The sequence below is a fragment of the Lathyrus oleraceus genome, chromosome 1 (assembly GCF_024323335.1).
Source record: "Lathyrus oleraceus cultivar Zhongwan6 chromosome 1, CAAS_Psat_ZW6_1.0, whole genome shotgun sequence".
Lineage (NCBI taxonomy): Eukaryota > Viridiplantae > Streptophyta > Magnoliopsida > Fabales > Fabaceae > Lathyrus > Lathyrus oleraceus.
The window spans coordinates 331408678-331420048 of NC_066579.1; the positions used below are offsets into that span (position 1 = coordinate 331408678).

Genomic DNA, 11371 nt, shown 5'->3' on the forward strand with positions numbered 1-11371 from the left:
CTTTAATTGATTTTTTTATCATTCTTTAAAAGATTTTTGTTTGTAAGATTCATAAATAGATAAAAATTCAAAGTTCTAATTTTATATTTTTATCATTACTATTGAGTAGATGAAATTATACGCCCCGAGAAATTTAGATTTATTAATTTTACTGATTTAAGTGAGTAAGAGTGAGATGTTTTAGATGTATAATTAGGTTTTATTACTTATCTTTATGACTTACTTGTACACCATTTATTTATTTTAGTTTCTATAAATCAAAAACACTAATCATCATCGTCGTGTATTATTAAATTTATAAGATGCCTTCAAATAAAGATAAAATAGAAGGAATCAAATTTAATTTGACATATGAATATGAAAAAAAATTGTGGCATTTGTATCAAGTTTATTAAAAAGAACAAATATGGATCATTTAAGTGGAAGAAAATTAACCAAGAGTTTGAAATTGCCACCAATCGAAGATATTTGGAAACAACTAACAAAGATTGGTGCATTAGAAAGTTTAGTGAAACTAGCATAGGATGTGATACTATTATAAGAAATATTAGTTGTTCAAATGAGTGGTGGGATAGAAATATTAATGTCAATTTTTTAAATAAATATATTTTGTTAATTTACAATTAAAATGATATAATATAAGTTCTTAAGATTAATGGTGAAGTTCTCTTTGTAGGAAGTAATTCAACAAAATCAAAGTAATAAGTAATTTTTTAAAATTGATTGTAATTCTGAAGTTGCATTAAATATTTAAAAAATATTGGTCCACACGGTGTTACACTTAGAAATGCATTGTACATTATAATTTAAACCCATTCTCTAAACCACCATTACATGAACCTTTTACTTGAAATAGTACCTTCAATGGAGTTCAAGAATCACTTCAATTCTCTTTCACTTTGAGTTCCATCACTCTCAAAACCCCATTCCACTCTTCTCCACTACCACTTTCAGCAACACACTCCTAAACTCACTCACTTTTTCACACTTTTCTTTTTCCAAAATGCTTTTCACATTCATTGTGTTTTTCCCTCCTCTACTTCTTCTGACACACTCTTTCCGTTCACCATACCAACCTCTTTCCACACACTTTTCTTCATTCTCTTCACGTGCCCTTCTGACATTTTTCTAGTTTTTAGTTCTTCTCTCTCTCAATCATCCATCTTTTTCTCTTCAAAAGTCTTTGCTTTACCTTATTGGAAACTTCAATTTCTTATCTTTTTTCTATTTCAATGGTTGTAATCTCTATTTACCTTTCAAAGGGTATGCAAAGTTTACATTTTTATACTGTTTTGATATACTATATATTCATGTATTGATTCAAGTAGTAGGGTTTTTGATCTTGTTATTATTATCATTATTATTATTATTATGGAGTCTTGGAATTTTGTTTCTCAAGATAAAGGTTCAATCTTGGGCTGGGATTTGAAAACCCCATCTAGTTTTTTAGGTCAACAAAGCATTGAAAATGAGAATAGTCAAAGTTTTGAGGAATTGGGTTTTCATGGAATGTTGGGGAAACAATTGACTAATGTTGAAAATGATGATGATGATGTTGTTGTTGGAACTAGCAAAATTGTTACTAGTAGTAGTTCTGTTGTTATGGCTGCACCAAATGCTTGTAGTTCACTCATTGATTTGAAGCTTGGTGGGTTTGGTGATCATGGAGATGCAATTGGTGCATCATTCTCCAAGGGGATGTCGGCGTCGACTGGATCGTTAAAACCGACTAAGAGGGTTCGGTCTTCGGGATTGAACTTGCAGATTGCTTACTGTCAAGTTTATGGATGTAATAAGGATCTGAGTGGTTGTAAAGATTATCACAAGAGGCATAAAGTTTGTGAGGTTCATTCAAAGACTTCTAAAGTTATTGTTAATGGAATTGAGCAGAGGTTTTGTCAACAATGTAGTAGGTTGGTTTTACTAACTTTTTTCATAATTCAAATTAATCAAATTTTACTCTTGGATAAGCTTATTCTACTAAAAACAGATTTAGTAGTTTTTAGGTGTTATGTTACTTCCTCATTTTATGGATAGTCCTATTTTTGCTCTCTAATTTGTTTTTGGATTTTTGCTTTACTAGTGTTGGATTTATGTGTCAAAAATAGAAAATCTCGAAACAAAAAGCTATATAGTACTTCTGTAATGTTTAGCTTACTATCCAGGTTTCATTTGCTGGCTGAATTTGATGATGGTAAGCGTAGCTGTCGTAAACGTCTTGCAGGCCATAACGAGCGCCGAAGAAAGCCACAAGTTGGTATTCACTCAGGAAGGGCTGGGAGGTTTCTTCAACCATATGGCGGTAAGAATGTTTTTACGAAACATAATTTAATCCGGTTCTCCATCTCAATGTTTCTCCCTTCATTTCTACTTTTGCTTTGTTTGTTCATCGTGTATTTCGTCTTCATTTGGACCAGATACATGTTCGTTTTTAGTTATATGTTAGCCCGGAGGGAGTAATTAGTTTCATAGGTTTAAGTTGTGTTGCTAAAGTAAATTATCATGAAGAATGTGCACGTGTTCTCGACACGAAAACGGGAAAATAGATGTGCTGCTTTTTGAAAACTGATTGATTCTATGGATATAGATCTACAGCATGATAATTATGTGCCATTTTTGTTGGTTTTGCACCATTCTTTATCATTTGTCATCTTTGGTATAAAGCTAGCTTTAAATTGGATTCTTTTAGTCACATGGTGGATGTGATCCATAAGTGACTATTCAACAATAATAATGGAATCATATCTGAAACAAAAAGCTATCGGCTTATTTTCGATAATTATTTGGTTCTCGCAGATAGCAGATTCCAGGGAAGCATGCTAACATCAGCATCTTTTATATGCCAAGATATACTCCCCGGCGAGGTCTTTTCTTCCGAGAGATGTGGAACTAGTAACTGGTGGAGACCTATAAAAGCCGAAGACGGAACCGGATCTAGTTTTAGGCCTCTTTCTTCTATTCCAATTACCAATGCACATCCTCATTCAAGAACTCTATTTCCTTCATATAGCGATAAACAATTTCCTTTTCTACACGAAAATGTTCCTGTGTCTGCTACAGGAAGCATCTTCTGTGAAGACAATAGTCAATATCCTTCTATCCTCGAAGGCTCGAATACCAGATCACAATCATTATTCCAAGATACCTCCTTAGGAAGCGAAGACTTCAATGTTTTTGAAACAGAATCGACTGTTCAAGGATTATCGGGAGTATCAGATGGTGGTTGTGCTCTCTCTCTTCTGTCATCTCAGTCTCAGAACTCTTCAAGCCAATCGTCGGGAATTCCCGTGCCTCGTCATTTGGTCGGTCCAAGCAGCCATAGCCATAGCCATTATCACATGAGTCAGGTTTCCGAAAAGATGATAGGAATGGGTTCACAAGCATCAAGTGGCCTGTCGGATAGGTTTCCGTCTGAATTAAATCCGACAGATCGAAATCATCTCAGTCCTATACTGATATCAGACAATAATGAAACTGTCCATTTCGAAATGGCTGATCGGTTTTTTCAAGGGTCCGATTTTGTCAACGTGAAAGGCCGTCTTTCTTGTGAAGACGGAACAACCATTGACTTGCTTCAACTTTCGTCACAACTTCAGCGCGTCGAGCATCAGACACGAGCCTTGCAGGTGAAGCAAGAAAATGGTTCTTCTTGCTCTCTCCGGATTACTTAAGATACTTTTGACAGGTACATTTTCTGTTTCATGATATTTTTTCACCAAATTTTGTCTGAAGAGTGTTATTAAATTCACCATCACTTTCTTCCATTTGCATATAGCGTATATTCACCGCCACTTTCCATTTAATCACGCTCAACATTTCTCAGTTCAAACGTAAAAATGATGATATTTTTGCAGGAAAGAACTCGTGCATGTTATGACAGACACCAATGCTAGTAATCTTGATCAATACAAGACATAGAGAAGGAGAAACTTAGTATCTGGCAATCCTGCAACTCATGAGATACTAACTAGATTAAGTAGCTTTCTTGTGCCGAATACGAACGAATATCTGACCGAAGGTTGTGATGCAATAGTCCGAATATCTGACCGAAGGTTGTGATGCAATAGTCCGAATATCTGACTAAAGGTTGTGATGCAATAGTCCCTCTTAATCTACATAAAATCCAACTAGAATGTATAATAATAAAGAAAAGCCTGAGATGTATCAAAGTGTGACATTCAGGTTTTGTAAAAAATACTTCAATCTGAAGTTTAATGATGTTCAAATTTTGATGAATGTTAATTCTAGAGTAATAGTAAATACATTATTCCATCTTAGTATTTGTTAACTGTGTCAAGAATCCAATACAGGAAGGTGGAGTTTTCACTTATTGCATTCTTAATATTCAACTGTCAATCAAGCTTAGCAGCAAGAGATGAAAGTATTGTGCTATTTTATAGGTCTAAGTGAAACTATTAGCCATCAAGGGAACCTTATAATGTTTGCCATCCGATGGTGTCAAAACACTCCAACTCCAAATTTTGTTCATTTCAAAACCTCTCATCTTTTCTGAGTACAACTTTCCTCTGCTTTAGAATTAGTTTTACTTTGGTTTCAAACGGGCTTATGTAAGTGGACGGTAGAGTTGGTCCTCTTGAATTAGTCGGTCAAAAATGTTACTCTAAAAACGATTCTGTTTCGGGTGGGCTAACGACTCACAAAGATCGACTCAATGAGGATTTTACATGGCACCCTTGTTGTTCTTGGCACCCCATAAATTTAATAATGTAAAAAATAACTTTTGTTTTTTACCTCTTTCAAATTTACGTCTTTTAAAAACAAATTTTCTCAAAAAGCCAAATAAATGAAAAATCCGATAGAAAATTTTGTTTTTTTTATCAAATTTATTAAAGATACAGTAAAAATGCATAAAATCAAACACTTAAAATATTCTAAAATAATTTTGTTATCAGTTTTTAATTTTTTTTTGTAAATAAATTTATTGGATATTTTAAAAAATTCAGTAAAAAAGTATAAAATTAGGTATCAATCTTTTAAAAGTCCGGTAAAAATTGTATAAAATACTTATAATCCAAATTTTGCAGAAAAATATGCAGGTAACGCATTTCCACAGCAAATTTCGCTAATAAAAAATCAAACACTTAAAATATTATAAAATGGACATGTCAAAAAGCACAATTGTTTGTGGTATCCCTACAATAGTAGGGGATACTCAAATGTCTTAGTATGTTTATAACAGTTTAGGGAGGTAAGAGTTTACCCGCGACGACGAGAGACTCTATAAGATGGTTTTACAGGGTTCACTAGGGTTTAGAGGACCTGCCCACGTGAGGTGAGAGACTCTATATGCAATCATAATGCTTATAATATTATGTGTAAGTTATGAGATGTCCCTTCTCTCGTTAGGAGAAAAGTTATTTATAGAGGCCTTTGGGTTTAAGACTTAGGAAACCCTAGGAAGTGGTAAATGCTCCCCTTTTACTAATAGAGATTGTTGACTATCTATTCTCCAAGAAGTCGTGGTATGACTTAGTCTGCAACCTGATGGAGAGATAATGACATTGCACATATGTCTTATTAGGAGTGAGAGCCCTCATACTACAGACGTAACGTTGAGCGTCACTTCATGGGGCATGAACCCTTGAGTCGCCCTTATTTTGAGACTTTTACAAATATAACATTACACAATCCCTAAAGCATGAGGGTTTGTAAAAGGCGAAGTGTTTTTAAGTCTTATTTCAGGTTCCGCCCCACAGTTTAGGGCGAGACTTTCTATAAGAGGTAAGTTCAATATTTTGGGGTGTGGCCCCTTTAGATGGGAGGCAAGTCCCTCTGTTGAAGGAAACCTTTTTAATGGGAGGCGAGTCCATCAGCTGAAGGAGATCTTTTTAATGGGAGGCGAGTCCCTCCTTTTTATTGGCACAAGCACCCCTAATTGGGGAGATGAGTCACCTCCCCATTGCCATATGTCTTCTGATTAATCAAGATGTCAATTGGGAATGTCAATTATTCATTCACATAATAAAGCTTACTTTCATTTAATGTAAGTAATCATACCTTATTTTTCGTGACCCTAAATGCTAATGTCATGTGTCATAAGCGTGTTGGGTTTTTTGAAATTTCGGGGGAGCCTAAAAAGTTCCTTGTGGTTATACCTTGCTTATAAAAGTTTCTCTTTCCATTTACCTTGCTCTATTTTGATCTCATGACTTCTACAAGCTCCTTTGACTTGCATAGCTTTTCTACACCCCCCCTGACTCATTGTTCACAACCTTCCCAAGTATGGTTTTATTTTTCTCTCCCTTCCTTCTGTAGAAGTTGTGGGTAGGGATTGAAAAATAAATGTTTGAAATCAGGTTTAGGTTAGTGTAGAGTTATAGGTGTTAAGGGTCATATTCATCCCCTTTGATGATTGCGATGGTGATTTCTTTTTGTTATTCTGTTTTCCCATGAACAAAAAGACAACAGTTGCCCCTCCCGTCGTGCCTAAGGACGCCATGAATATTGGGCCTTATTATACCTATGACGAACATATCCTTTCTTTCCGAACATAAATGGGGGTTTCTGACTCAGAAGGCGAAGAGATGGTTATCCTGGACGCTTGTTCGCAATTAGAAAGAGTGACCATGTTCCTCTTTTTTGATTCTCCTTATTTTTACTTCTACTTCCCCTTGTTAGGGATACAGGGGTTCTCTTCCACTTTTCCCCTTTCTTTAGGGAGGTTATGAGGGTTCTTAATGTTACGCCCTCTTTTTTTGAAACTACGCAATGATGTATGTGATTATTTTCAAAGTTGCACTCTTTTTTGCTCATTTTTCACTCAAATTTTTACTAAATCCATAATCTTCACTCTTAGCTATTTTTCATCATTCTTTGGTATTTCTTCTTTATTTTGGATCATCTTTAACTTATTTTGATCCGATTCTTCGACTAAATTTATGAAATGACGAACTGTCATCAGTGAAGAAGAGATTCAAGTTGATGATGATAAGGTGAGTGCTATCAGGGATTGGCCTGCACCTAAATCAGTGAATCAGGTTCGTTGACTTCATGGTATGACCACCTTCTATAGGAGGCTTATCAGGGACTTCAATACTACCATGACATCTATTACTGAATGTTTGAAGAAAGGGAAGTTCAATTAGGGGTTTGACCAAAAGCGGAGTTTTGCATCGATTAAGGATAAGCTATGTACCTCCCAATTATTAGCACTTCCTAATTTTAACAAAGTGATCCAGGTTGAATGTGATGCTAGTGAAGTGGGAATATGACTTGTGTTGTCTCAAGAAAAGAAACCAACGGCCTTTTTCAACGAGAAATCAAGCGATGCTCGCCATAAATGAAGTACTTATGATCAGAACTTCATGTAGTCTTTAGAGCTTTGTGCCAGTCGGAACATTATTTGGTTCAGAAGAAGATCATTACTCACTGACCATCAAAATTTGAAGTTTCTTCGCATCCAGAAGGTGGTAAATAAGATGCATGTTTGGTGGGTAAGTTTTATGCATAAATTTCCTTTTATTATTCAACATAAGTCATGGGATCTTAACAAGGTAGATGATGAATCGAGTAGGAGGGATTCCTTACTAATTACCTTAGCGCATGAAATAGTAGTCTTTGAGTGCCTGAAAGAGTTATATGAAAGTGATGTTGAATTCAAGGATTTATGGACCAAGTGCAATGGAAAGCATCCTTGTGCAAATTTTCATATCTGAGATGGCTTAACGGTCATCTTGATAGAGACAAGACCATTGCTAGCCTGGAGGAGAGATATTATTGGCCAAACTTGAGGAGGGAAGTTGGTGTTATAGTCAGGAGATGTTATACTTGTCAGGTTTCTAAAGGTCAGTCTCAAAATACTGGTCTTTATATGCCTTTACCTATTCTTGATGATATTTGGGAAGATTTAGCCATGGAATTTGTGCAACGTACACATCGAGGTGTAGATTTTGTGTTCGTTGTAGTAGACATATTTTCCAAGATGACACACTTCATTGCTTGTAAGAAGACTGCTGATGCACCCAACATAGCCAAACTGTTTTTCAGGGAGGTTGTGCGTCTTCACAAGGTTCATACGTTAATTTCTTCAAACAGGGACACCAAGTTTCTTAGTCATTTCTGGATTACCCTCTGGAGATTGTTTGGAACCGCGTTAAACATGAGTTCTACAACTCATCCTCAAACAGATGAACAAATTGAGGTAACCAATAGAACTTTGGGGAATATGATTCTGAGTGTTTGCGGGGACAAGCCAAAACAATGGGATTTAGTTTTTCCCCAAGTCAATTTTTCTTACAACAACATTGTGCACTCAACTACGGGGAAATCATCATTTTCTCTAATTTATACTTATGTTCCTAAACATGCGATTGTTTTGTTTAAGTTTGCCTAAGGCGCCTGAAGTTAGTGCTGCTATTGTGAATATGGTTAAGGAGATGATAATTGTTAAATAAGGTGTCAAGGATAAGTTAGAGGCTACTGAGAACAAGAATAAGGTCGTTGCTGATAAATGCAAGATAGTTAAAGTTTTTAATATAGGAGACGACATAATGGTGTTTCCGCATAAGGAGAAGTTCCTAGTTGGTACTTACAGCAAACTGCAACCACATAAGTATGACTCGTTCAAAGTGACCCGAAAGATCAATGATAATGATTATGTGGTAGCTCTCCCGGATTCCATGAATATATCCAATTATTTTAATATTACCGACATTCATGAATATCAAACATATGAGGCTCTTTATCAAGAAGAGAACTCAAGGTCGAGTTCTTTAGAGGTGGAGGAGATTGATGTAGGAAGACTGACTGCGTGTATCTAAGAAGAAGTCGCGTGTCGAAAAACGTACATTTTAATATTTTAGCAACTTTTTGTTTTATTTCTATTTTGGATTAAAAGCTAATTAAGGTTTCTTTGAGTCCATTAGAGTTTCTTTTTTCGGTATTTAAACACTCTTGATATTTAGTACTTTTCTTTATCTGGTAGATTCCAGAATTTTATCTGACAGGTTTGTCACTTGCAAACCTGTGTTTTCATCCCAGGTTTAGCCCTTGCTAATCTGTAGTGTTTCCGACTGCGTCAGATCCGCAACCGCAAAGTCACAATATTGTTAATGTTGTTACCTTCTAAATAATATTGGGCTATAAAAACCACATAAACCATTTATATTCATGTTCGCTCGATTATTTTCACCAAAAATAAAAAATATAGAAATACAAATTTTAATATTAATAAATAATTTTATTTATATTTTTCAATTGTATATTTTAATTATCGCTCTATAAGTATTCACACTGCAATCCGCAATTGCAATTACAATTTAAAATCATGATTGATTCAAGCGTTTGATTTAATATATCTTATACATATGGTTTGTAGTTTGACCTGATATTTGTACTTTTTTGAACTTTTGTTATCCTCTTTTTTTTTATATATATATATATATAAACAAATTAAGGTAAAAAAATTAAATTTGGCAGAACATTCTTAATAGCAATAATCTCATTATTAAATTTGAAGAAAGAAAGTATATAAAACAATACAATTAAAGAAACATTCAAACCTTATTATTGTTAAAACAAAAGAAAGTAAATTGATAACAACGTATTCAAACATTCAAACATTTAAGTATAACCGTATCCTCTGCCATGCGTAACAACTTATTCCTAGAGCTTCAGATCAAGAATCTATTTTCTTGAATCATTAGGCAATGCAACAGTTTTTTCCTCAGAAGGGTTAAGCTCATCCCAAACTTCAATCCAAGTAACCATAGCATCAGCTAGCTTGATGAAATAATCATCAATCAATCCAAGCTTTTCTTTAACCATTTTGGAGAGTTCAAGATAGCATTGCTGAGGAGTTGTGCATTCCTTTGGAAAAGTAACAGATTGGAAAAATGGTATCAACTCTTCCTGCCAGAATATTCCTTTGTACTCTAACTTGAGGTTCACAAATGGGTTACTAGCTTTGTTGTGCCTCAGATAAGGCAAACCAGTCTTCACTCCTAGACCCAAATGGTCACTTATCACCTACATCATCAAAGAGAGTATATTGTTAGCACTCTTCAAATGACATATACATTGATGAATGAGTTTATAGAATCAAAATTTGGATTACCTTCACACACCAGCCAGCCCACATATCATCATAGCGACTAATAGGTTGGCCAGCACCCATGAGTCCAAAATACAAAGCAGGACCAATCAATTCACGGTTGAACGCCAAATTCATACCACACATGGGAAAGAGAGTTCCCTTTGGTATTGTCATAACAGCATCTACATACCTAAGAAAAAAACAATGCTACAACTCATAAAACATTTCTCAGACACAGACATCAGACACAATACTGACACATATAAACGTTGATAATAATTTGAAGGAGATACCAAAACAAATACCTAGTGTTTCTTTCGAGGGGCTTGACAAGCTGAGTTGGAGCATCATAATCAGGAACGTTAAGCCATAGTCCATGAGAGACTGCTGTTGGAACACCTTCACGAAGACTGAACGGATATCCGCGGACAAAATCTGCACCTTCTCTATATGGATCATACAGAGTGTTGAAGAAAAATGGGGTTGATGGAGTCAGCAAGTTCTTAAGATGCTGCTGCACGGCATTAACTCTTTTGCCAGATGGATCTTCGGCAACCTGAAAAAAACAAAAATACCTCAAAACCTATAAGAAGGATCTAGCAAATACAAATGATAGTTAGAGAGATAAACAAGACATACAAAGCAGTCATCATCAATGGTAAAGATGTATTTCTTTTTGGATAAAGCGAAAGCAAAGCAACGACAAGAAGAGTCTCTGAATGAAATACAAGAAGCTTTAGGACCCAAAATACGGTTAATATCGTTACGGTTATAAAGCTCATAATCAAAGCCTTGAGGGACTTTGATGACTTTAGAAGGATCACCATCTTGTATGATGATGAGATGATATGGTTGGAAGAATGGTCTCCAGTCTTCCAAGAAATCGAGATTCCTTATTGTTGGAATCACGATATCCAATTCATCTTTCAGAATCAGTGTTGATGATGATGACATGGTTGCAATGAGAGAGGAGTACGAGGTTTGTTGTTGGACTATGTTGTTGTTTGGGGGGTTTTGTAGTAGAAAGATTATACTTTTTTTTTTGCCAATGATAGAAAGAGTTACAAAATATGTATTTTTTTACTGAATTTCAGATTTTGTTTACAAGTGGGAAAAAGAAAGGATCAAAACAATAAAAGAAAAGGTTATTCCCGGATTAAGAAACAACACAATAAATAAAAAGTAACTAGTGGAAAGATTATGTTAATTCAATACTCCTTCGGTCTTAAAATGAAACAGAAAAGTAATGATTTTATTAAAATATCTTATAATGAAATAGAAAAAATAATGATTTTATTAAAATATCTTTATTAACTA

At 34.9% G+C, this 11371-nt stretch overlaps 2 protein-coding genes across 2 annotated transcripts; one reads left to right on the forward strand and one right to left on the reverse strand.

The window, feature by feature from the left end:
* Positions 1-815: 815 nt before the first annotated feature.
* On the forward strand, positions 816-4282 carry LOC127134080 (squamosa promoter-binding-like protein 13A). The gene is made up of 4 exons (XM_051061778.1): positions 816-1913; positions 2166-2302; positions 2797-3685; positions 3855-4282. Exons 1-3 carry the CDS (start codon positions 1372-1374, stop codon positions 3669-3671), a joined length of 1554 nt encoding a protein of 517 aa, XP_050917735.1. The 5' UTR covers positions 816-1371; the 3' UTR covers positions 3672-3685; positions 3855-4282.
* Positions 4283-9503: 5221 nt separating this feature from the next.
* On the reverse strand, positions 9504-11066 carry LOC127134097 (probable UDP-arabinopyranose mutase 2). The gene is made up of 4 exons (XM_051061779.1): positions 10694-11066; positions 10360-10610; positions 10076-10244; positions 9504-9987 (listed from the first exon to the last, which is right to left on the reverse strand). The coding sequence occupies exons 1-4, from the start codon at positions 11006-11008 to the stop codon at positions 9646-9648; spliced, it is 1077 nt and encodes a 358-aa protein (XP_050917736.1). The 5' UTR covers positions 11009-11066; the 3' UTR covers positions 9504-9645.
* Positions 11067-11371: the final 305 nt, after the last annotated feature.

Excerpts from the sequence above, each read along its gene's own strand:
- LOC127134080 (XM_051061778.1), top strand. The coding sequence starts at position 1,372 with ATGGAGTCTTGGAATTTTGTTTCTCAAGATAAAGGTTCAATCTTGGGC. Across the intron at positions 1,914-2,165 it reads TTTTGTCAACAATGTAGTAG|GTTTCATTTGCTGGCTGAAT; the intron begins GTTGGTTTTACT and ends CTTACTATCCAG. Across the intron at positions 2,303-2,796 it reads GTTTCTTCAACCATATGGCG|ATAGCAGATTCCAGGGAAGC; the intron begins GTAAGAATGTTT and ends TGGTTCTCGCAG.
- LOC127134097 (XM_051061779.1), bottom strand. The coding sequence starts at position 11,008 with ATGTCATCATCATCAACACTGATTCTGAAAGATGAATTGGATATCGTG. Across the intron at positions 10,245-10,359 it reads CCCCTCGAAAGAAACACTAG|GTATGTAGATGCTGTTATGA; the intron begins GTATTTGTTTTG and ends TTTTTTTCTTAG. Across the intron at positions 9,988-10,075 it reads GGGCTGGCTGGTGTGTGAAG|GTGATAAGTGACCATTTGGG; the intron begins GTAATCCAAATT and ends TTGATGATGTAG.